This window comes from Phalangium opilio, unplaced genomic scaffold, assembly GCF_054372755.1.
Source record: "Phalangium opilio isolate 3A_F unplaced genomic scaffold, DU_Popi_V2 ptg000209l_1, whole genome shotgun sequence".
NCBI classification, from domain to species: Eukaryota; Metazoa; Arthropoda; class Arachnida; order Opiliones; family Phalangiidae; genus Phalangium; species Phalangium opilio.
In genome coordinates, this window is record NW_028324217.1 from 20139471 (window position 1) to 20161903 (window position 22433).

Sequence of the window (22433 nt, forward strand, 5' to 3'; positions counted from 1 at the left end):
TTAAGTTTAATTTACTTGACATCAGTGGGGCTGATTTTACCTGCTACATTTAAGCTCGCTTCGCAGTCGACGGAAATCACGACGGAGACCCGGCAGAAAGGGGTTCGACCGAAAAATCTTTACGTCGAGCCCGACGGAATTTCCGCTCGGCCGGGCGCAAGGTGTGTTCTATTTTTCGGTCGTGTTCGGCGTTACGCCGGTGTCTCAGCCAATGAAATTATCCCACTGACTACGTCATAAATTTCAAGAGTGCACGCATACGCTAGATAGATTGATAGCCGCCAAGTATTTTTTTTGGTCGGAAACATGCCACGAAGAAAGATAAATGTATCTAATGGAAGTATATAGAGGTAAGATGTTAATAAGGAAGTCTTTATTGAGGAGGTTAGAAAATGTACTTTCTTGTACGATCTAAGTGACAATGGGACAGAGATACCAATTCAGAGTGCGAAATAAATGTTATGGAAGCCGCTCTAATCTGTCACGTGACCCAAAAATATCTACCGCCAAACTCAAAATTCAGTCGTAGTGTGAACAGTCTACAGCCGGAAGACGGCGTAAGGTAAAATTTCTACCGTATGCTGCGTGATTTGCGTCGGTTTTTTTCGGTCGAGTGGGAATCTAGCTTTATGAGGCTCGAATTTGTCATAGTCTGACGCAAGAATCAGGCCGCCAGAATAAACCTAAGCCGCGTATTTTCCAGTCAGATTTTATATTCTGTTATTTAGCACGACCAGATCTATCAAACAACACCGGATTCATACATGTACCTCATGAGTTAAGAATTCATACCTCATTCGACCATTTTAACCCCCGTCTGATTTATTGATGGCCCCCTTTGATGACGTCAGATTTCATATATTTGGAATCGCCATTTCCAGTTCTATCATTTGCCACCTTTTTTATTCATGTACCGCATGAGGTAAGAAATCATACCTCATTAGGGTCAAACATGACCCCGCCCCCCTCAAATGCCCCAGCTGTGACGCGTAAGACGGCCAAATCTATTAATGAGCATCAAAACTGAACTCATTCCAATGGTCAGACCTTTTGTACTTTATGAGGTAAGATCCAGGTCACTGGCTCTTGGTCTATCACGATTTTAATTACGCGTATTTTACTTTTAATTTAATTTATCCTTTGCATAAACACCTCACGGATTATTAAAGGGGAAAAAACAAAAATAAGGTAAATATGATGAGCCTTAGCTACGGGACAAGCCTTCGTGAAACGTTTTTAATTTTTTACCCATCAAGTCAATGTCTATGTGGGAAAACTCCAGCTAAACAATTTGGGTAAAAATATTTTGAGATATATCTGGCCCTTTGAAACTCATCTCTAGAATTCTTAACGAATTTCATTGGAAAATAAACCCCAGACCTTCTTTGGAAATTTATCTGAAGCTTTCCTTAAGAATTTCGTTAGAAAATATTCCATAGACGTTCTTTGGACATTTATCTCAATAATTTCTATCGAATTTCTTTGGTAAATTAACCCTAGACTTTCTTTGGAAATTTATCTCAAGAATTCCTTAAGAATTTAGTTGAAAAATATTCCGTAGACGTTCTTTGGAAATTGATCTCAAAAATTCCTGAAGAATTTTGTTGGCAAATATTCCCTAGATGTTTTTTGGAAATTTATATCAAGAGTTTCTAAAGAATTTCTTTGGAAAACAAACCCTAGACCTTCTTTGGAAATTAATCTCTAGAATTCCTAAAGAGTTTCTTTGGAAAATAAACCTTATACATTCTTTGGAAATTTACCTCTAGAATTCCTAAAGAATTTCTTTGGAAAATATTCGTTATACCTTCTTTGGAAATTTACCTCTAGAATTCATAAAGAGTTTCTTTGGAAAATAAACCTTATACTTTCTTTGGAAATTTATCTCTAGAATTCCTAAAGAATGGAAAATAATCTCAAGACATTCTTTGGACATTTGTCTCAAGACTTCTTTAGGAATTCCAAAGAAAGTCTTTGGGAATTGTTCCTTTAGAAAATGATCCCAAGGGCTCCATAGGGTTCCAAAGAATGGCCGTTGGAATTCTTAAGAATATTTTTGTAAGGGATACGCGGGGGCTAAGGCAACACCCCCACTTCTTCCCCCAAGATGGTGAAGGATGAGGGAAAAATTTTAGGTGTGTAAGGCTATCCCTACTCTCTATCTTTAAATTATTTGTAAGGAAATTAAGCAAATTCCAGTAGAAATATGTGTTTCGGCTTTTAGCTTTTTTAAGAAAAAAGTCCGGACAGGACGTAAAACTAGGAGAATAATGCGCATACTCCTACGGGAGAGGTATAGAACAAATTGTGCCATGCAAAATTGCTTATAAAGTAATGGACTTACGATCTTTGTAATGGATAGTTGCGAACAACGAACGCTTCGCTTTTCCGACGTGGCAATCAAAAACACTTCCAAAGGAAGGAACAGCCACAATATCGCGCATGGCACCCAGACCAAAATTGTCTTTTGGAAGCACGGTGTGAAGTCTGGATCATCCGTGTACCATGTTAAATTGGCGTCCTGTTAATAATAATTTAAGTACTACATAATTAAGGAAAAAAAACTTCATTTCGAATAGCTGGTCTAAAACAACGTAAAGTGATTTTACCATAGACCTAATGAAATAATATGGAAGTAACATACCCAAAATGTAGATTTACAAAACTTATCCAAAATAAACGAATCCATTTCAAGAAAAGAATTAAATATTTAATGATATAGATAAATTTTAGCAATGACTAATCCAGCGACTCGTCGTGATGTTTTCAGCCGACTAACTATTCCGTTACACTTTTCCAATAAACCACTACTGTGTTCGAAAAATAATACATGTACACTTACATTAACGCTGTTTACTGCAGCTTAAAACAAGAAGGGCCCGGCGAAGGGCTCTATTAAACATTTCCGCAATCTAGTGGCTGGTATATCATTAATTTATTATAAGAAGACCCCGACTTTGTTAACTGTTATTAAATTTACTATCAGAAAAGATTAGTTTTTGAATAATGCGATATATGATTGTTTCACTTTATTTAATAATTATTTAAATGACATAAATTTATATAAAACATAATTCAAAAAGTATCATTTATTTAAAATATAATTCGAAAAGTATCATTTATTTAAAATATAATTCGAAAAGTATCATTTATTTAAAATATAATTCGAAAAGTATCATTTATTTAAAATATAATTCAAAAAGTATCATTTATATAAAATATAATTCGAAAAGTATCATTTATTTAAAATATAATTCGAAAATATTGTATTTAATTGTAACATGATTTAAAAAGTGGAGCTTTTAAACCATTTGCCAAGCGAAAGAAATAAGAATTTGGTGGTAAAATACCACGGTAATTACCATTTTCATAATTTACCCGACAAAATCGTGAATTACAGCTACTATGGTAAATTACCGTGTAAAGTACCATGGTAATTTACTGATTTATAACCCTAATTACGCCTAATCTTAACAAGTGGAGAAACCAAAATATTATCTCTCCGAGGCGAGAGCAGGACTATATACCCACTTATTTACCTGAATATGCAACTTTTGCAATTTATTGATAACCCACTGCATTCGTTAAAACTGAAATAATGAATTAATCAAGCGTTAGAGAATTTTCTATTCACAACACAGTTGGAGTGTAAACACAATTCTATCATCATCTTAACAATATTCTTAGTTTACCAGCATAATTGCTAATTTTTCTCCATATTAAAGCTGATGGTGAGAGAGGGGTTAGTAAATCTTCCGTTTAGTCTGAAACGTTTTCGCTCATCGCCAGATTGCGCGAAAAAGTAAAAAGTAGCTGACTCCAGGCGATATATAAACAATCTCTATGAAATTTTATCCTTTAGCTGATAACGAAAATCCATCCTTATATTAAAAGCACAAAGAGAATATTAAATGAATTGGCACATACGTAACTTTGCAAAAAGAAAACAAAACCAATTTTCTTTAACATGATGAAAACATGAGTCTTGTAAGAAATAAAGTTCTAAATGATAAAGAATTCAGAGGCATATACGGCTCCCAAGTTTTCGTGCGCTTAAATGATAACACGCATGACAAAAAAGGCGTTGGCGTAGTAGTCATTCTGAAATATTTGCTTTTTGTGCACATAAATACTCATTGCTCTTTAATTCAAGTAAATTTTCGCGTGTGTTAATAGCCACAGATTTCTTCTGATGCATCTTGTCGTCGGGACTTAATTCGCCGATTAAAATGTTGTTTTGTGGAAAGCGGGTTTAAGTAGTATTAGTGTTTTCAAAGAACGGAACACTTTAGCCATGCCGTGACACTTTTTATGTTAATTGCATTTAATTATTTAACTCATCATTATTTAAATCATGTATGTATAGCGGAAATAATTCATTGAGTGCCAACATTGAAATAAATAAGATATAGTTCTGAGTTTAAAAGGTAAAAACATTGTCTTAACTCAGTTTTGGTTTATTTGAGTAGTGAATGAAAGTATAACGTACCGTATTTAATTAGTTACTTAGTTGCGAAGCGATCTTCTTGCGATCTTATGATTTGTTTGTTGATTATTAGGCGGCGATTCTAGCGCAAGCTAAATAAGCGATTGGTCGTTGTGTTGAGGTCCGAAAGACGAGAAAGTAGCTCCGGCTACACCTTCTACCTGCAGGCTGTTCTTCAATTCTTTTTGACTGAAGATGAGCTTAACTCTTTTCTTTAAAGTCTAAAGACTACGTGACAATCGTTGTATATTTGTATGGTGCGGCAAATATTGACAAGGGAGGATGAAATATTGGAGGCGAAACAACTTCAAGTGGAGGTGAATTACACTTACGTTACAACTCCACCACACCTAGAATCGAACGACCTCGTTCTTTAGGAAATTGGGGAGTATTGGCCTCTTTTTCTTTGGAAATTACTTTGGAAATATCTTTGGAATTTTCTTGGGAAATATCTTTGGAATTTTCTTGGGAAATATCTTTGGAATTTTCTTGGGAAATATCTTTGGAATTTTCATGGGAAATACTTTGGAATTTTCTTGGGAAATATCTTTGGGATGTTTTTGGGAAATATCTTTGGAATTTTCTTGGGAAATATCTTTGGAATTTACTTAGGAAATGTCTTTGGAATTTTCTTAGGAAATGTGTATGGAATTTTCGTGGGAAATATATAGAGAAGTGGGTAAATTAATTTAGCCACTTGAAACGAGGATAGTTCTTACATGCAGAACCATATCCCAATACAGGAAGTGTAGTTCTTATATGCTGAACTACACCCCTTATAGAGAGGGAAGTTCTCGCATGCAGTGTGAAATTGCTTTTAAAGTCAGACATTTAATCGACTTAAAAACATCCGTAAACGGCAGAAAGTTTTAACCTTGTGCAATTGTATGGGGTACTAAGTGGGTTTTGGAGGCTTTAACGGCCAAGCAGTAGATACAGACGTCGTTGTTAAATTTAATAATGTATATTCACTGAGAGTTTTTCGAGTATCAGAAACGCGTTTAACCTAATTTTCTCTACAATGTTTTTTAAAAGATATTTATTTTGGACTCTAATTACGCTCGAAATAAAGATAAAACATGCCATAAGAGAATTAAACAAAAATTCCGACTGACAGCTTAGAATCCCTGTAAGTCTAAACATAACGATTTTAATTACTCTTATTTTACTTTTAATCTATTTTATCCTTTACATAAACACCCCACGGATTATTAAAGGCAAAAAAAAAAATTAAAATAAAAAAATAGGTAAATATAACATTCCATTTCAGCGCTTGCTGAGCCTTAGCTACGGGACAAGCCTTCGTGAAACGTTTTTAATTTTTTTAATCATCAAGTTAATGTCTATCTAGGAAAACTTTAGCTAAACAATTTGCGTAAAAATATTTTGAGAAAGCATAATTGCAATATATCTGGCCCTTTGAAATTCATCTCTGAAATTCTTAACTAATTTCGTTGGAAAATAAACCTTTGGAAATTTATCTCTTGAATTCCTAAAGAATTTCGTTGGAAAATATTCCCTAGACGTTCTTTGGAAATTTATTTCAAGAATTTCTAAAGAATTTCTTTGGAAAACAACCCCTAGGCCTACTTTGAAAATTTATCTCTAGAATTCGTGAAGAATTTCTTTCGAAAATAATCGCAAGACATTCTTAGGAAATTTATCTCTAGAATTCCTAAAGAATTTCTTTAGAAAATAATCCCAAGACCTTCTTAGGAAATTTATCTCTAAAATATCTAAAGAATGTCTTTAGAAAATAATCTCAAGACATTCTCTGGAAATTTATGTCTAGAATTCCTAAAGAATTTCTTTAGAAAATAGTACCAATACATTCTTTGGAAATTTATCTCTAGAATTCCTAAAGAATTTCTTTAGAAAATAATCCCAAGACATTCTTTGGAAATTTATCTCAAGATTTCTTTAGGAAATTCCAAAGAAGTCTTTGGAAATAGTTTCTTTAGAAAATGATCCCAAGGGCTCCGTAAGGTTCCAAAGAAATTACTTTAGAACTCTTAAGAAGATTTTTGTAAGGGTTAACCCAAAAATTAATTTTATTAATTTCGGGAATTTTTTTTTTAATTCACTTTTTGTCTGTAAATATACTTTTTGGAATAAACAGTAACTGTGTAGAGGCAGTACAAACCGCTACTCGTCCTTGGTAAACGGAAGTGGGCTAGATCCATAACAAAATACCAGACGTCTCGATATAAAATCGCTCATCGTATTTTTTTCGAAAAATCTAAAATTTTAACGGTGAATTAATTGGTGCGTGACGAATTCAAGCTATGTTCTCACTTGCACGGGAGTCGGTTGACAACTCCTTTGCCCAACTAGGCCTAGTTTTAAAACACTCTTTATTGCTAGTTCAAAGCGATTTCAACAGCCTCGGTTCACACCTTACGACAGAGTCGGAAATAAGCACAGGACAATTGTCCAATAATAGTTTAAAAACCGTGGCGTCACTGAAAGGATAGCAAAGAGCGCACCTAGCGGAGATTAAAGGTGAACTAAAATATCAGAAATATAATCTGCAAACCCTACGGCGAACTGGCCTTAATATTTATTCCGTAGGCAACGGTGAGACGAATAGAATCAGAAGTGAGATGAGACTAGAAGTACTGAGCTAACCAAATTCTTCACTCGGCGAAAGTGAATATTCTTGATAACAAACCAACGAGTGGCGGTTTCAGAATTTCCCTTCCAAAACGTGAGACGCTCGCGGTGGTAGACGGCCGAACTAGATTCAAGCACCAGCGTCCGTGTTTCGCCGCTTTAGGTTGAGGGGAAGGGGGTAAGAAATTTTTTTGGAACTCGACCAATAGGGAGAGGGCAAACCCATTCTTGCCACGTCATAGGCTTATATCTCTTACCTCGATTCCATCCCCCTAACGGGGGAATTTCAGCGTCGCGCCTACAAACGCTCCCCTAAGTAGAGGTATAAAATGACGTCGGATGTTCTTTCCCTCCCTGACAAATGCCCTCTCCCTATTTTTTTCTCTCTAGCGTAGGCGCGATTGAAGTGGCGTAAAATCCTCAAATTGGTTCACTAATGCCAGGATGCTAGAGCCCTTCACTTCTAGTCTCATCTCACTTCTGATAGAATGTAAAACCAAGGAGCTCTGTGGTAAAACCGTTTGAAAAGAAAAAGAGGGTGATGTTTGGGGATCTTTGAAAAAGAAGTTTCGGTTGGCGTTCTTTTCCTGCAAGGTTATAGAACCTTAGTTCTCGCTCTGTCTATGGTTCTCGATTCAGAATTTCAGCTCTCTTATTGCTTATATTTAATAATAAAATTTAAATCCTCAAAGAAAATTTTCTTTTACGAATGATCCCTTTATAGAAATATAGCAAAGCACGCCATCATATATATCTTAAGATAAGGTGAAGTCCCCCACTCTCAGGCCTCAGCCAGGGAGGAGAGAGGTGTAGGCAACAGTTTCTTACTTAAACTTGAGGGGTCATCCCTAACTTGTTTACCTGGTTATTAGGTCAAAATGTCATGTCAATGAACATTTTCGACTCAATATCAAAAATAGAACCCATTGTAATTTTATGCAACCACCCGTTTGTAACCCAACCTGTCTATAGGCTATGACTAAATTGAGAGCGCAGGAGATTCCATTGATACTTCAAATTTTAAGTGATTTAGTAGTGTAAAGCTCCTCTCGTAGAAGAATTTGTAAAATATTCTTATTAACAATCAAGAAGATAAATAGAACTATTTTAAAGTTCGTTCTTGAAATAAGGAATTTCTCATTCAATGGATACTGAAAATGTAAAGGGAACTGGTATAGTGACGACTTTGGTAGTTCAAACATCGTGGCAAGGGCACGGTTTTTGGATAGTAGTGTAAAACTCGCCTTGTAAGAGAAATTGTAAAAATGATCTTAAATGACTTTAATTACGAGTGTAGAATCATTTTAAAGGCCTTACTACATACGAAGAATTTCGAATTTTTATTGTTCCGAGCGATTTTGAGTGGTAAATTATCTATGACATTTTTGGCATCATGATCATATTGTTTTATGGATGACCCCTTAAATTTAAATAATATCAGAAGTAAATAGCAGAAGTGGCCCAATAGACTAATTTAGCGAGGCGTCACTTTCTGGAAAATTTCGCGCCGTCCTAACTAGGTGATTTTGGCGGGAAAACACGGATGAATACATGGATTTCCAGGATTGGTAGTAGTCGTCTGCTTCGTAGTATATATGTACGCATATATTTCAGAGGAGTTGCACATTCATCAGACAAACCTTGTAGTTTTCTTTTAACAATCTGTGCCGCTGAATGTTGTTTAGCGCCAAGAACACCAATTTCCAAATTAGTTCCAGGATTTTTCAAATTATTATCCTTAATTTCAACCCCTTCCCTATCTCCATGCTCGCCAAGGCTTAAGTCTTCCGTAGAGATATTCTTAGTTTTCACATCTGGTTTGGTTTGACTTGCTTTCGTTTTTCCTTTAAATACAGTTTGTGTCTTCTTCTCACTTTGATCTTTGTATGTAAGATCACATTGCGTTGAAACATTCATATTTAGATTTGACGCGAGTTCTAAGTATAGAATTTCACGACAGACGACTGAAATAGTTGAGAAGCTTCTCACCAGGTAGCGATAAAATGAAAATGAGAACTACTTTCTGGGCTCTTCCTGATTGGCTTATTTAAAATATTTAGCGCGGGAACCGTTTTTGAGGGTTTCGCGACGCCTTGCTCTAGCCAAAGGTAGAAAGGGCCACTTCTGCTATTTACTTCTGATAATATCCTAAAAAAATTTTGGAACACCCTGTATATTGCCTTAAACCTATTCCATCTAACTAATAAATATATAAAACGAAAGCAGTCCATATCCAAATGAAGGACATTAAATGGAAAAAAATAACTAAAGTTTAAAGTATTCATTATGTCCCTCAAAACAGTTCCAGTCCTTCTATCTGGTAGTTTACAATAAAAATATAAAAGCCATGCCTTTAAAGAAGACCCCTTTAAAGAATGTATCGCAAGGCAAACTTTCCCTACCCCTCTTTACTGAGACCACCCCTCAACCGCTGGAAACTGACCTCGAAGCAATGCGACATTTACCGTGCTGTGGAGAGAATTGGAACTAGAGGAAATGGGCCACTCTCATTACTGTCACGACAAGGGAGGTTTTGAAAAAAATCGGAGACCTGCATACACGTGTCCTACCCCACGGCATTGTTACCGTCCCTTCCCTTCATTTTGACAACTAAATAGGATTCCATGGAATCGGAACCCCTGTGAATTTTTCGACGTTTCAGTGAGATACTACTGTAAATACGATTCTACATGTCTACTCTCCATTGGTAGCCTTTTTATCACAGGCATAAAGCTCACTTACCTACATTTTCAGAAATATAGTTGACAGTACCCCTTTCTTAGAATGCATTGTAAAGTGGTAAAAGCCGAAGGAAGCGCGATATTTCTTTGTCAGGGCCGGTTTTGCCTTTCACTTCCCATCTTATCTTATACTTCGAGAAAGATCCGAAATGCGCTGTAGCACAGTCTTTTTTCTAAAATTATATCTACACGGTTTCCAAGTTTTCAAGCCAAAATTACCACATGGCAGGAATTTCATCTGTTAAAATTGCCAAAATAATGTATGAAGACGACAACATTTTAATAACTTGTAATTGTAACGGTGCGTGTTCACGCGGAAGTGAAAAATATAGGGGGTTTTGTGTTTGCCGAAAAAACGGTAAGAAATGTAGCCCTGAAGATGGATGTACATGTGGGAAAAAAAATAAAGTGTGTAGCAACCGCGAGATAAATCAAGATATCTACGAAAATACGGTAAGATAAATCATGTTTAATATTTTGGTGCGTGATTAGTGCCATGACTCGGAACTTGATTCCTTTATATTTTATCTGTATAATGTATGGCAAACACAAGGATAAATACATATGCCACCATGCATATGACTTTCTCTTTAATTGCCATTCACTGTAAAGATCAAGAGTTTCATAACTAGTTAATGCCGTGTACCAACGTACATCTCTATTCGATGTGAATTGCATTGAAAAATACAGGAATTCATTCTTTTATTACATAAATTCTCATAGATTCTAAAATTTTGTATCATAGTTTTTATCTGACTAATCAGTTTTAATTAAATACGAAAATATTTTTTGAAGTATGTAAGGTACAGGCATATTTGTTCCAGTTTAGTTATTTGTTAAATTGATTTTGGTCCGTATGGAAAAAGCAGAATTTCGTTTTTTTTATGTTTTCCCATACACGCCTTTTTATGCCATATAAAAACTACATATAAATAACTTGTTAATTCGCTTATAATTCCCGAATTAAATCAGAATTCACTGAAAACATAGTCCGTATGATTATGTTACACTTCAGTATTCTGATGGCATTGTGTTTGGTATGCCGATCCAAGAAAATCTAAAAAATGTAAAATTCGTTGTGAAAATTTTCGTATGTTATGAAACAAGCGTGTATCAGTTGTGGATTGTATTGGATCGTTCTCATTGGCACGCGTTATTTGTGGTCTTATATCAAAATAAATTTTCTCCTTCTAATCAGAAATTTTTTTCAGAGTTTGTCAACTATTCGTGAAACGAAAAGGAGAAATGCAAATTCCGATAACACACAAACTGGTAAGTCGAGGAATATTGCCGGAATACCTCATGAAGGTTCAGAAAACACACTTGAGTTTTTTAATTCGGGCAAAGCCGAACATGACAACCACATAATGATTATGAACCCTAATCACGAAAGAGGAAAGAAGAGAACGCGCGGGGTTCCTTCAATGAGATCAAAAGGTAGAACCAAGACAATTCATAGCCAAGAAAAATCTACTATCCATGACAGAGGATTAATCAGAGTAAGGGGCGCAAAAGCGGTAAGGGGTGGAAGAGGTCAAAGACGTCAAAGGAGCAGAATAAAATTGATCGATTCTGATGTAAGCACTTCTGAGCAAGATATTGGCAATGCCATTTTTAACTATCAAGCGCACATTGAGGTACTCCCATTTTGCTACTCGAAGTTGCATAAAATTGATAAAGATTTATTTTTATCCTTAGTCCATTGTTCACAATTTACCAAGGGAGGAAATTGAAGAGTGGTGTTTCCGCCTTGCTTGTCGAATCCCTGAAGCGGAAACCCTGTTAAATAATCTACAAGTTAGATCCAGTAAAGTTGTCTATCAATTCCACAAATATATAGAATTTATAATGCTGCACTTTTTATATTATATGCCCTATATTTATCAGGACCAGTCTGTTTTGATATCGAACAATCTTTGGCTTCTGCACCACGACCCTCGACCTCTGTTTCGACAACTTCACTTGCAACCACTTCTGTCGTTCCACAAGACGATGGAGATGGAGATGAAGGCGCAAATTCCCAACCGAAGCCAAGTACTCCCGTAAATAACATGATTTGCATCTGTGGGCTTTGCCGACCCATGCCAACTGAAGTAGAAAATGTGTGCTGTATGCACTTCAACTGCATTACAAGGGGCCCATTATTTTATTTCGAATGTTTATTGCCTGCACATCTTGTATTGACAATGCGACTGAGACAAGAAGGTGGAATTGTTAGAGGTATGGGGAATTTACTAAATTGTAATTATCGCCACGCCGCGTATCGCAATTTCACATTGTGGCAGTTTGGGTACCTTGGCGAAGGCCGAAGGCTCGTAATTCCTTCTTGTTGCGTACTAAGAATTCGCAAGGAATATCCGGAACCAAATGGGGTTTACAGAGGATTCATCCCTGGCCAACTTCCAGGTTAAAAACTGAATTTATTGTTCACATTCGGTAGAATAAATGGAATAAACTGACACAAAGATTTTAAGCGCATTTTATTTTCACAATTGAAAAATGTGTATCACAATTAAATAATGTACGCCTATATCACAATTTTATAAAATTGCCCCATGGTTTTGAATAAATCTCGATTTGTGCAAATCAATCATTTGTTCTTTTGGTGGCATATCTTTCATACCCCTCGAACGATGTATATTTCTGGGGTCATCAGAATCTAAACCAATTTTTCCCAAGTGGCTTCCCTGCAATTATCAGGGTTTCTAACATGTTCGAAACATGAAGCGAGGGTTTATTACCTCAAAATCAACTCTTTTTTTGAAAATAGCTTCTTTCAAATTATCAATGTAAGGATATTGTTTCTTTTCGTATACTTTGGCTATTCTCATGTCTCTAGTTTTACGATTATACGAAAAACGATACCTAGGAAGGAAAATTAGATAGAAAATTACTCGCAATTATAAGATGTTACATTTTACTTACTGAGGTTTGTTACTCGTAGTTAGTGCTTGTTTCAATCCAACGTGCGCGTTATGGTCGATAGCTGCAACCATTATTCTAGTCTTGTAACCTATCCAACTGTGTTTAACATTTGAAGTTAGTAAACTTTAACTGGCATTCCATCGCGTTTTATATAACAGCAGTGAAACACACGTAAAAGAATGCCGCTTTGGAGCATAGCTTAAAATCAAGCTATTAAAATTTTCAACCCAGCCTGTATGCCTGAAAAATCACCAGTAATAATGTTATACCATAAGTGGATATGGTTATTCTTAATGCAAACAGTTTTCTAGAAATCAGCATATTTACCTGAATTTTAGATAATATTTTAGTCTGCGCAAAAGGAATGGGTTTTTAACAATGCCTTCAACTGCTTTAAAAGCTTCAGAGTTTGGTTCAATCCAAGGTTTATCGCGTTCCTCTTCGGGCAGTGGCATTTCGTGTGGGCAACAAAACCCAATCCCAAATAAATCGGTTTGCCATTCATGCTCATTTGCAATATGTTTCAGGCAAGACAGCCATGACCACTGGGAATTTAAGGTTCAGTCACAAATTTGTAATGCTATAGGCCAAACTTTTTAAGTGCTCGTCAGAAATCATGGCTTACCACTAACTTCTCAATATTTCCTTCACACGTGAGTGAGCAATACCAAAAATGGTTTCTAATAGAAGGGGCCCATTGTGCCAAAACTGCACAGCCTTTGCGGTTCGATTCCTATTTGTGGACAAATGTCTAGGGTACTAAAGTCGTTTCTACCTCATTCACACCGATATTGTGCTATGCGGTCCCATCAAGCACTTAAACTATTTTCTCACTAACCTGAATTAACTTGGCATGAATATTTTTGCTTCCATGCCATGTATCCAGAGAAAGGTCCGCTTTGGGAAACACGCGATCCGCTTTATCTAAAACAATAAATATACCGTCATCTCCAAAAACCAGAGAGAGAGAGAACCAGATAGTACATACTCATTTCAGCTACAACTTGTGGATGGGCATCAGTAACAAGTTCAATTATTGTAATCTCATGTTCGGATGCTAACCTGTTAACATCTTCGGCGGCTTTCTTAAAGCCTACAAACTCCATGGAAGAACTTTTACCACTGGTTTCTCTAACATCAATGTTCTGTATCGACAAAATCTTTTTGGTCTCCGTGTCTGCCAAAGTGTACGTCAAGTACATAGCTGTATGGCCTGGTGAATCATTTCGACCGTCGCCAGCAATGATCAAGTTTTTCCCTTTTAGTTTACGAAAGGTTTCTCTTTAACCAGTACTCATTCACCGCTGGATAGATGTAACGCCTTTAATAGCGATAAAACGTGTCTTTTCCAAAGAACTGTATGTTGGAATGCTTGGCTAGGTTAGAAATTTTAGAGTACAATCCACCAGACAAAATTATTGCGCTAGCAACAACCAAATTTCCTGCATGAAGGCCATTCAAACGTGGTTGGCTTTGCCAATTTCCCTAAATTACAACACGAAATATGATTAAAATATTGGAAAATAGTTTATAAGAAATATTTTTCACAACTTTGAGACGTGACTCCACGACAAGCTCTAAGTGACCAGTTTCAAACTTAAGGTCTATGCCACATATTTTATAAACTTAAAACAAGGGAAATTACTTCCTCTTTATAGCAAAGCTTAAAATTACAGTTCTTTGGCATTCCAAAATAATCTTTTGCTCAATTAGGATGACAATTTAAACAACCATACTTTTCTAACTTACCCTTGTATGTCTCTTCGTTTGGTTTGAGGAGCACTTCCAAGTATAAACAATGGCAGTACCGTCAAAGCGGTTTGAATACTCTAGAAGTCGTCCGCATGTACATTGAGAGCCGTAAGCTTTCTGAACTAATTCCGACAAATGTGAGAGATAGACTAAGACCATTGTGTCTTTAATTATTTCATCACTTGTTTTGGCTTTGCGATGCTAAATGAATTTGAAACGATTTTTGGACATTATGCATGTGACCTTGAATAAGGCGGGCCCATACCTTTGGAGTTAGAGGCACAACAACAAGAGGGGAGCAGGGTGAAGGAATACCACCAGTTGGGCTCAAGAAATCTTTAGGCGACTATTGGAAATGATCATATACATATATATAGTTTGCCGTGACATTCTCTTTATATCAAGAGACTGATTTATCTACGAGACTTTTTTTACAAACCGATATTGATTTTGTAGGGGTTGAAATTGGAGTTGTAGTTGTACCAGAAGAGCTATTTGTGCCCAAGATATCCTTACACCTATTTAACAATTGCGGGTTATAGTGCTGTTATGTCATGTGACCAGTTTTTCATCTAAATAGATCATTGGGTGTTGATTTCAAATGGAATTGGAACTTACGTTTTTTTCGCATTTTTTGGAGTTGAATGGTGTGAACTAACTTGCCAAATTGATTCCTTTCTACAGTGTTTCTTTGGTGTATCATGTGTATGCCGTAAGCTTTGATATTTTATGGGTGAAGTGAATAGCTTCCGCCTCATATGTTTCAAGAGAGGGCTATTCTGACGAAAATTATGAGAATTCAAAAGCCTTTTATTTCTAGATGTTCTTGTATCAAATATTTTAGGGGAATAGAACAGCCTCTGCTTTTTAGCAATTCCGACTTCACTGATGTCAGGGGTTTGGGGGGAATCTGAATTCTTCCGCTTTCTTGTAGTTTCAATAGGACTACCTCCGCGAGCCTCTGTTATGTCAGTCACACTATCCTTCAAATATGTTGTTCCACTGATACTTATGTTTTTTTTTACTGTAATTTTTTAACCCTCTATTTGTAGATTTAATTATTTCCAGTTCATCCCTATATTTCGTAAAAAAGGTATAGTTGACATGGATTTTGAAACACCTATGACGCATTTGCATATTTTTTGTTTTCACCGCCATTTATCGATCAATAACGGTTTACTTCATTGAAAAGTTAAGAATTAGACCTAATTTAAAGTGAAAATTTGCAAATGCGTTCATCATCAAAATGGTATACCATCCGAATAATAAAACAAATCAGCTTACCATTTATCAAGTAAATAGCGGGCAAATTCATCATTAATTAAATTTAGTTTCTTTTTACCCGTGGACCATCTTGCAAATACCGAATCCGAGAGGTAAACCGTATGACGCGTTTTGGCTGCCATTATTACCCGAACAGTACTCTCATCCCGAATAAAACTTACTAAGAAAACTTCACCCCTTTCAGCTACTCAAAGTGACAAGCGAAAACATTCGACTGTAGAATTTCAGTCAATTTCATATTAAAGAGTCAATACGCACGAAAGATGCGCGCTCTCTGAGACAGACTCTGACACTCGTTTCTATAAATATCATGATGCTATAGCTTTGAATGTGATAGACTTTCCTATTGGTACGTACCGAGCTTGAAGAGGCGTGTATATTCTAAGAAAAGTCTTTATAATGGTACAATAGATTACCCGACCACTGTGGGGTAGCTAAGTTGTGAAAAAGGGAGTTACTTGTCATTTTTAACCTTCCTGTACAAAAACCATGGAAAAATATACCTTCACTATATCACTCCAGCATCTATTGTATCTTATCTCCAAGGCGCATACATTTACCTATAGAGCCATCTATTTTAAAAAATGGAACTATATCACCAGTGTCAACATGCGATACATTCTTTAAGCGCAATTGTGTTTGGGCTAAGGGGCGAAGATCGAACGAAACGTCGATAGTTCAAGGTCGCTAAATATTTTCACCCCACGAAAAAGATAAAAATAGTTACTCCCAGTCCCAGAGCACCAAGGGACAAAGCCACGTTGGACTGTTAAAGTCGTTTTCGGAAACTTTCCTCTCCCCTCATGGAGTCATGTATTGAGAGGAGAGGTTAGCGCTAGGCTTTAACTGTACAATTTGTCTCTTCCTGCGTCTCGACCAGTTCGAGCATGAACCCTCTATATAATGAACCGGAATCTTAATGGCGGATCTCAAGTTAAATTTTCATGCTAAAGTGTCCCAAAATAATAAAGAAAAAAAAAGCTAGCAGACGACGAGGTCTTGGAGAAAGACGGTCACGGTACTATGTAAACAAGTAAAATGGCCGCTTGGTCTCATTTCGCTAAGCCTTGGGACTAATGTTAAAGTAAAGTTTAATAAAGTAATTATAAATAGGATATATAAAGATTTGCGCGTTTGGCAATTGTTAAAGTGATTCAAGGAAATTAAAATGTAAAAACATAAGTTTTGTACTCTTCCCAAAACCGTCACGTTTCTATACGTTGTACCGCGGTGCGCGTACTCAGCGAAATAGGCGGGAAACTGCGCACAGACGTTGTAAGCAGAAAAAAACCTCCCAGTTTCTGGTCCTTCCAGATTGATGGTTCATGTTTCGAGCGACTGGCCAAGAGTATCCTAAAGCTTTTTTGCTCTACGGGACCATATAATTTCAAATTGGAGATGCTCTACGGAAATTTCGAAATTACTACCTTTCGTAAATACCGCATAGGACAGCGATACTGATTCGACTGGGTTTATTAAATATGCCTTAGAATGAACACTTAACATATCCTTGGATACTAAAATGCCTAAAAACTCACCAACCCAGAATGTGATCCTTTCGCGGGGGCTAAAAACAGGCGCACTTACCGCTCCTCTTAAGATACAGACTCCATGCCCACATGAGCTACCTCGGAAGGAACGTTTCATTTATCCCTGGTTTCTTAAACCCCCATAGAAAATGTTTTTCTTCACATATTCCCCCTCCCAAACTGAAGGACTGTGACCCTACGCCCCTTTTCTGTTATCCTATGGATGCTTCCAAGTATTATAGGCACTGGTATAAACAAGGATCTGTGTAAAGCTAGTAACGGCAAGTGGTGGTGGCGTGGTTCCCACATCACACGAGAAAGCGGACCACTAAGCATTCCATAAATTTTGATCCTTGGATTCGAAGAACTTCGATTTAATTAAAGTAAGAAGCCATAATTAGCATGTTCAACTTTATTTTTTTTAACAATTTATTATTTACTCCGGTAAACATTGCAATTAAAGTAAATTATTTATTTACTTACTTTAGACATAAGTAAACACCCCAAAACCCCTATATAACGTTACTTTTAACATGAAATCAACCTAAAATAAATTTTTTTGGGGTAACATCATTAATAATATTTTAAATAAACTAGGATTAAAACTACACGATTAATTCGTCCAGCCATATTTCTCCAATTTTACACTTAATCAAACTTTAATCATCATTAAAATACATGAAAAGTCGTGAAAATTAAAACTTGGGTAAATTAGTGAAAGTTCCGTACAAAATCTTCACTATACATTATTTATAATTAAAGTAAGGATAAGGAACAGATCCTTCATGGAAATTATTAAAATTAAAAGATTATTTACAAACTAAAAATACAAAATCAGTAAGTAAATCACAAAATCAGTAAGTCAATCACAAAATCAGTAAAGAAATCACAAAACCAGCATAGAAAACACAAAATCAGTAAAGAAATCACAAAATCAGTAAAGAAATCACAAAATCAGTAAAAAAATCACAGAACCATGCATAGAAAACACAAAATCAGTAAAGAACTCACAAAATCAGTAAAGAACTCACAAAATCAGTAAAGAACTCACAAAATCAGTAAAGAAATAAAAAAATCAGTAAAGAAATCAGAAAATTAGTAAAGAAATCACAAAATCAGTAAAGAAATCACAAAATCAGTAAAGAAATCACAAAATCAACAAAGAAATCACAAAATCAGTAGAGAAATCACAAAACCAGAAACAAATTCAAGAAATCATGAAATCTATTACAAAATTCACGAAATCCAAAATAAGAAAGTAATTAAATCCGACGAAATCACGGAAAAAAACCTCAAAATCCAACGAAATCAAGGGAAACATCGCAAAATATGTCGAAATCACGAGAAAAATATCACAAAATCACGGGAAAAATTTCTCAAAATCCTACGAAATCCGTTGGATTTTATCAAATTTCGAAATCAAACAGAATCCGACGAAATCAAACGAAATCCGAAGAAATAACACACAAATTTGTCATATTGACCTACATAAAATTGCTGATTTCATACTCTCTTTAAAATTTCTCACCTTTCAAGCCATAAATATTCTAAGAACCCGAACAATTTTCTATAAAATAAAAACTTCGGAATTTACAAAAAGAAAGAACTCAAATTGGGTGTTTTACCGAATTCTTTCCCTTTCAAACGCTCCTGGACATAAGTCAATGTTAAACATTTATAAATATTTACGTGGGTATAAGTCTATGTTGTAAACTTTAGCTATGCACTAATGAAAATCTTGGTTCATTGGTGATTTCCATTGATACTTTTAAAAGGGTTAGGGATTTCTTGGTGATTTTCATTAATGCTTTATTGGTGATCTAAATGGTATGGTCCCATTTCTCCCAATTCTGTGTTTCCCAAAATACATTTTTATCCCAAACTTTCGGATTCCCAGTTCTCCCAATCTTATATTTCCCAATCGGAATTTTTATCCCAAACTATTCAATTCTCATTTCTCCCAATCGAATGGTTTCGTCTAATATTTTATGCTGCAAAGGGTTGCTTTCAAAACGACTTTGATTATTTTTAATGCGAATAGGCAAATAGGTTAGGTTAGTAATATTTTATAAATCATTAAACTATGGTACGCCTTTTCCAAATTATTGACGTTTAGCTTTATTGACTTCTCAAATAATATGCCTTTTCCAAAACATTACTGTTATGATAGGTTAGGTTAGGTTTGGTTAGGTTAGTAATATTTTATAAATCATTAAACTATGGTACGCCTTTTCCAAAATATTGACGTTTAGCTTCATTAACTTCTCAAATAATATGCCTTTTCCAAAACATACTGTTATGATAGGTTAGGTTAGGTTAGGTTTGGTTGGGTTAGGTTTGGTTTGGTTAGGTTAGGTTAGGTTAAGTTTGGTTAGGTTAGGTTAAGTTTGGTTAGGTTAGGTTAGGTTTGGTTAGGTTAGGTTAGTAATATTTTATAAATCATTAAACTATGGTACGCCTTTTCCAAAATATTGACGTTTAGCTTCATTGACTTCTCAAATAATATGCCTTTTCCAAAACATTACTGTTATGATAGGTTAGGTTTGGTTAGGTTAGGTCAGGTTAGGCTAGGTTAGATTAGGTTAGGTTAGGTTACGTTAGGTTACGTTTGGTTAGGTTAGGTTAGGTTAGTAATATTTTATAAATCATTAAACTATGGGTACGCCTTTTCCAAAATATTGACGTTTAGCTTCATTGACTTCTCAAATAATATGCCTTTTCCAAAACATTACTGTTATGATAGGTTAGGTTAGGTTTGGTTAGGTTGGGTTAGTAATATTTTATAAATCATTAAACTATGGTACGCCTTTTCTAAAATATTGATGTTTAGCTTCATTTACTTCTCAAATAATATGCCTTTTTCAAAACATTACTGTTACGTTAGGTTAGGTTAGGTTAAATAACTTTCCTACCAATGCAAAACATATCATTGTTAATAAAACAAGAAAATTCTCTTTGAACTTATTAACATATGTTTTATGCTGAATTGGGACAAAAGAAATTGGGGGAAAAGACATAGTGTTGGGTCAAATGGGATTGGGAGATATTAGAATTGGTAGAAACGGTTTGGGTTAAATGGGGGTAAATCATTTAAATAGCCCCTTCCAAAAAGTTTTGAAAAAATGTTCTTAGTCTGAGTCAGTTCATTTCTTCCTACAAACAGGAGGTAGTTTCCCCGCATAGCCTAGTTCACAACCTAGATATGAAGTTTTTTAGCTCCGAGTGCGCATGCGCGAAGAACTTAAACAACAAGATGCACAAGGCAGTCAAACTTTTTGGAAGGGGCTATTGGATGAGGATTAGGGGTTATGTCTGGATTACGGTTAATCATAGAGGTGCTACCAACTCGTCGATTTTAAACGGAATTGGGATTTACACCTTTGAAAATTGTATCGGGCCGGGCCGGGTCGGGCTTTTAAAATTTTGGAAATTAACGGGCCGGGCTTTTGTTCATTTTTCAAAATTCGGGCCGGGCCGAACTTGATTCTCATGTAATCCGAAGTTCAAATGAAAGATCATTTAAATGAGAATAAGCTTCTAAGGACAAATGTAACGTAATTATCAAAAGAAATGAAAAATACACGACGCTAAAGCAAATATGAATTCAAATCATTGATTTTATGTAAAAAAATATAAAAATCACAAATGAACTACGTGTAACGGGCCGGGCCTGTTCAAATCATGCAATGCGTCGGGCCGGGCAGGGCCGGGCGTGGTTAATGCATGTAACGGGCCGGGCCGGACCGGGCCGAAAAACCAACTATGTACTCGGACTCGGGCCGGGTTTCGGGCTTATTCAAAATGCTAAAACCGGGCCGGGCTTGGGTCGGGCCTGAAAAACTCGGCCCGTGCAGGTCTCTGAGACAAACTACGCACATAAGAAAATAGTGGGCAGTAAAACTTGGAAAAATTTGAGTGGATAGCCAGTCGATGCGCTACTCTTACTTTAATGAATTTAATTTTGTTACAATTGTAATAATGCGACACAAATAGAAAACGTGAGTGAATAGACCCTAGACGCGCTTCGATTAACAGTGCTAAAATAATCACCCGTAATCCTTTCTACAATAATAATAATAATATCAGGCATACCTAAACCTTAATACAAGTACAGAAAATGTTTGTGTTTAGTTCCTCTTGCACAGTGCTAACCCGTAATCGTAACCTCGATAAATTTAGTATTGTTATAATTGCAATATACCGGTTCCACAAGATTTTTATGCTTGCCTATGCTTTTTAAAATTCATCTTGATTTCTTGAAAGATACACGTAACTGTAATAAACACCGCTTTAAAACAATTCGTTTCTTCTCTAACTGTTTTAATATAGAGGAGCGTTATTGAGAGCGTGAAATCCTTATTGTCGACGGGTGAGCGAAATATTAAAGGAGGTGGGACACCTCCCATCTCCCATTTATGTAAAGGGTAAACCATAATCGAGGGGCTGGTCATTCACCAAAATTGTGTACACCTGATTACCGATTTCTGAATTTGCATGTGAATTCCGATGATTACAGAACGAATTCCTTGATTTCTGTGATTACGATTATTATCGGTGATTTTCATAATCTTTACACTGATTTGCGCAGAATACTTGTGATTCCTGTTTGAATCCCAATGAATTCCGGTGATTTTTTGATTAATGCCGTGATTACCACAGGATTCTTCGTTAATTTTGATGAGAAAAGTGACTATTTCTATTTCAACTGATTATGATTTTTACTATGGATTTATCGAATTCCTCAATTGATTGTGAGTGATTGTTTCACGAAAAGTGTGATTACCGGGTTGATTACAAAAGATTATTAGTAAATCATGTGATTATTTCCGATTTTCTCAAGATTTCACGTGATTTCCAGTGATTATTGGAGATTTCTGATTACCTTTGATTACCCACAAGAATGATTTTGATTACTGATGATTTTCAAAGAATTCTTGAAATCAAGCAATCGATTTCTGCGGTCTGTACACCTGTTTATTCAAGTGACTAACCCCTCGATCATACTCACTTTCAAAATAACAAGCAAACGTACAATTAAATGTAATGCATCTTTAACATTGACACGAAAAAAATATTACCTCCTCACAATCTTCTCAAATTTAC

General features: G+C 35.8%; 3 protein-coding genes across 4 annotated transcripts in view; 2 read left to right on the forward strand and 1 right to left on the reverse strand.

Annotated features, from left to right (window-relative positions):
- The first annotated feature begins 8083 nt into the window (after positions 1-8083).
- LOC149621158 (uncharacterized) lies at positions 8084-12280 on the forward strand. Of its 2 annotated transcripts, XM_089854044.1 has the most exons (6): positions 8084-10293; positions 11052-11112; positions 11188-11477; positions 11539-11647; positions 11728-12060; positions 12126-12280. In XM_089854044.1, the coding sequence occupies exons 1-6, from the start codon at positions 10063-10065 to the stop codon at positions 12278-12280; spliced, it is 1179 nt and encodes a 392-aa protein (XP_089710170.1). In that variant the 5' UTR covers positions 8084-10062. The 2 variants fall into 2 exon arrangements, with proteins under 2 accessions (XP_089710170.1, XP_089710169.1); XM_089854043.1 differs by having other exon boundaries at positions 11728-12251.
- Positions 12281-12380: 100 nt separating this feature from the next.
- On the reverse strand, positions 12381-13967 carry LOC149621159 (uncharacterized). The gene is made up of 8 exons (XM_089854045.1): positions 13754-13967; positions 13604-13689; positions 13391-13498; positions 13093-13310; positions 12937-13005; positions 12766-12861; positions 12582-12705; positions 12381-12527 (listed from the first exon to the last, which is right to left on the reverse strand). The coding sequence occupies exons 1-8, from the start codon at positions 13965-13967 to the stop codon at positions 12381-12383; spliced, it is 1062 nt and encodes a 353-aa protein (XP_089710171.1).
- Positions 13968-16983: 3016 nt separating this feature from the next.
- The window catches only part of LOC149621160 (sodium-dependent multivitamin transporter-like), a 141643-nt gene continuing 136193 nt past the window's right edge, over positions 16984-22433 (forward strand). The window contains exon 1 of the mRNA XM_089855770.1: positions 16984-17713. The gene's annotated coding sequence lies outside the window, so the exon portion shown is untranslated. The remainder of the gene's footprint in view (positions 17714-22433) is intronic.

What these genes read in the sequence shown, in the direction of transcription:
- LOC149621158 (XM_089854043.1), top strand. Translation starts at nt 10,063, where the DNA reads ATGGCAGGAATTTCATCTGTTAAAATTGCCAAAATAATGTATGAAGAC. An exon ending in ACTATCAAGCGCACATTGAG is followed by an intron (nt 11,478 to 11,538) that starts GTACTCCCATTT and finishes TTTTATCCTTAG; the next exon opens with TCCATTGTTCACAATTTACC. An exon ending in TAATCTACAAGTTAGATCCA is followed by an intron (nt 11,648 to 11,727) that starts GTAAAGTTGTCT and finishes TATATTTATCAG; the next exon opens with GACCAGTCTGTTTTGATATC.
- LOC149621159 (XM_089854045.1), bottom strand. Translation starts at nt 13,967, where the DNA reads ATGTACTTGACGTACACTTTGGCAGACACGGAGACCAAAAAGATTTTG. An exon ending in TTCATGCCAAGTTAATTCAG is followed by an intron (nt 13,499 to 13,603) that starts GTTAGTGAGAAA and finishes GTCCACAAATAG; the next exon opens with GAATCGAACCGCAAAGGCTG. An exon ending in AAAAAAGAGTTGATTTTGAG is followed by an intron (nt 12,528 to 12,581) that starts GTAATAAACCCT and finishes TGATAATTGCAG; the next exon opens with GGAAGCCACTTGGGAAAAAT.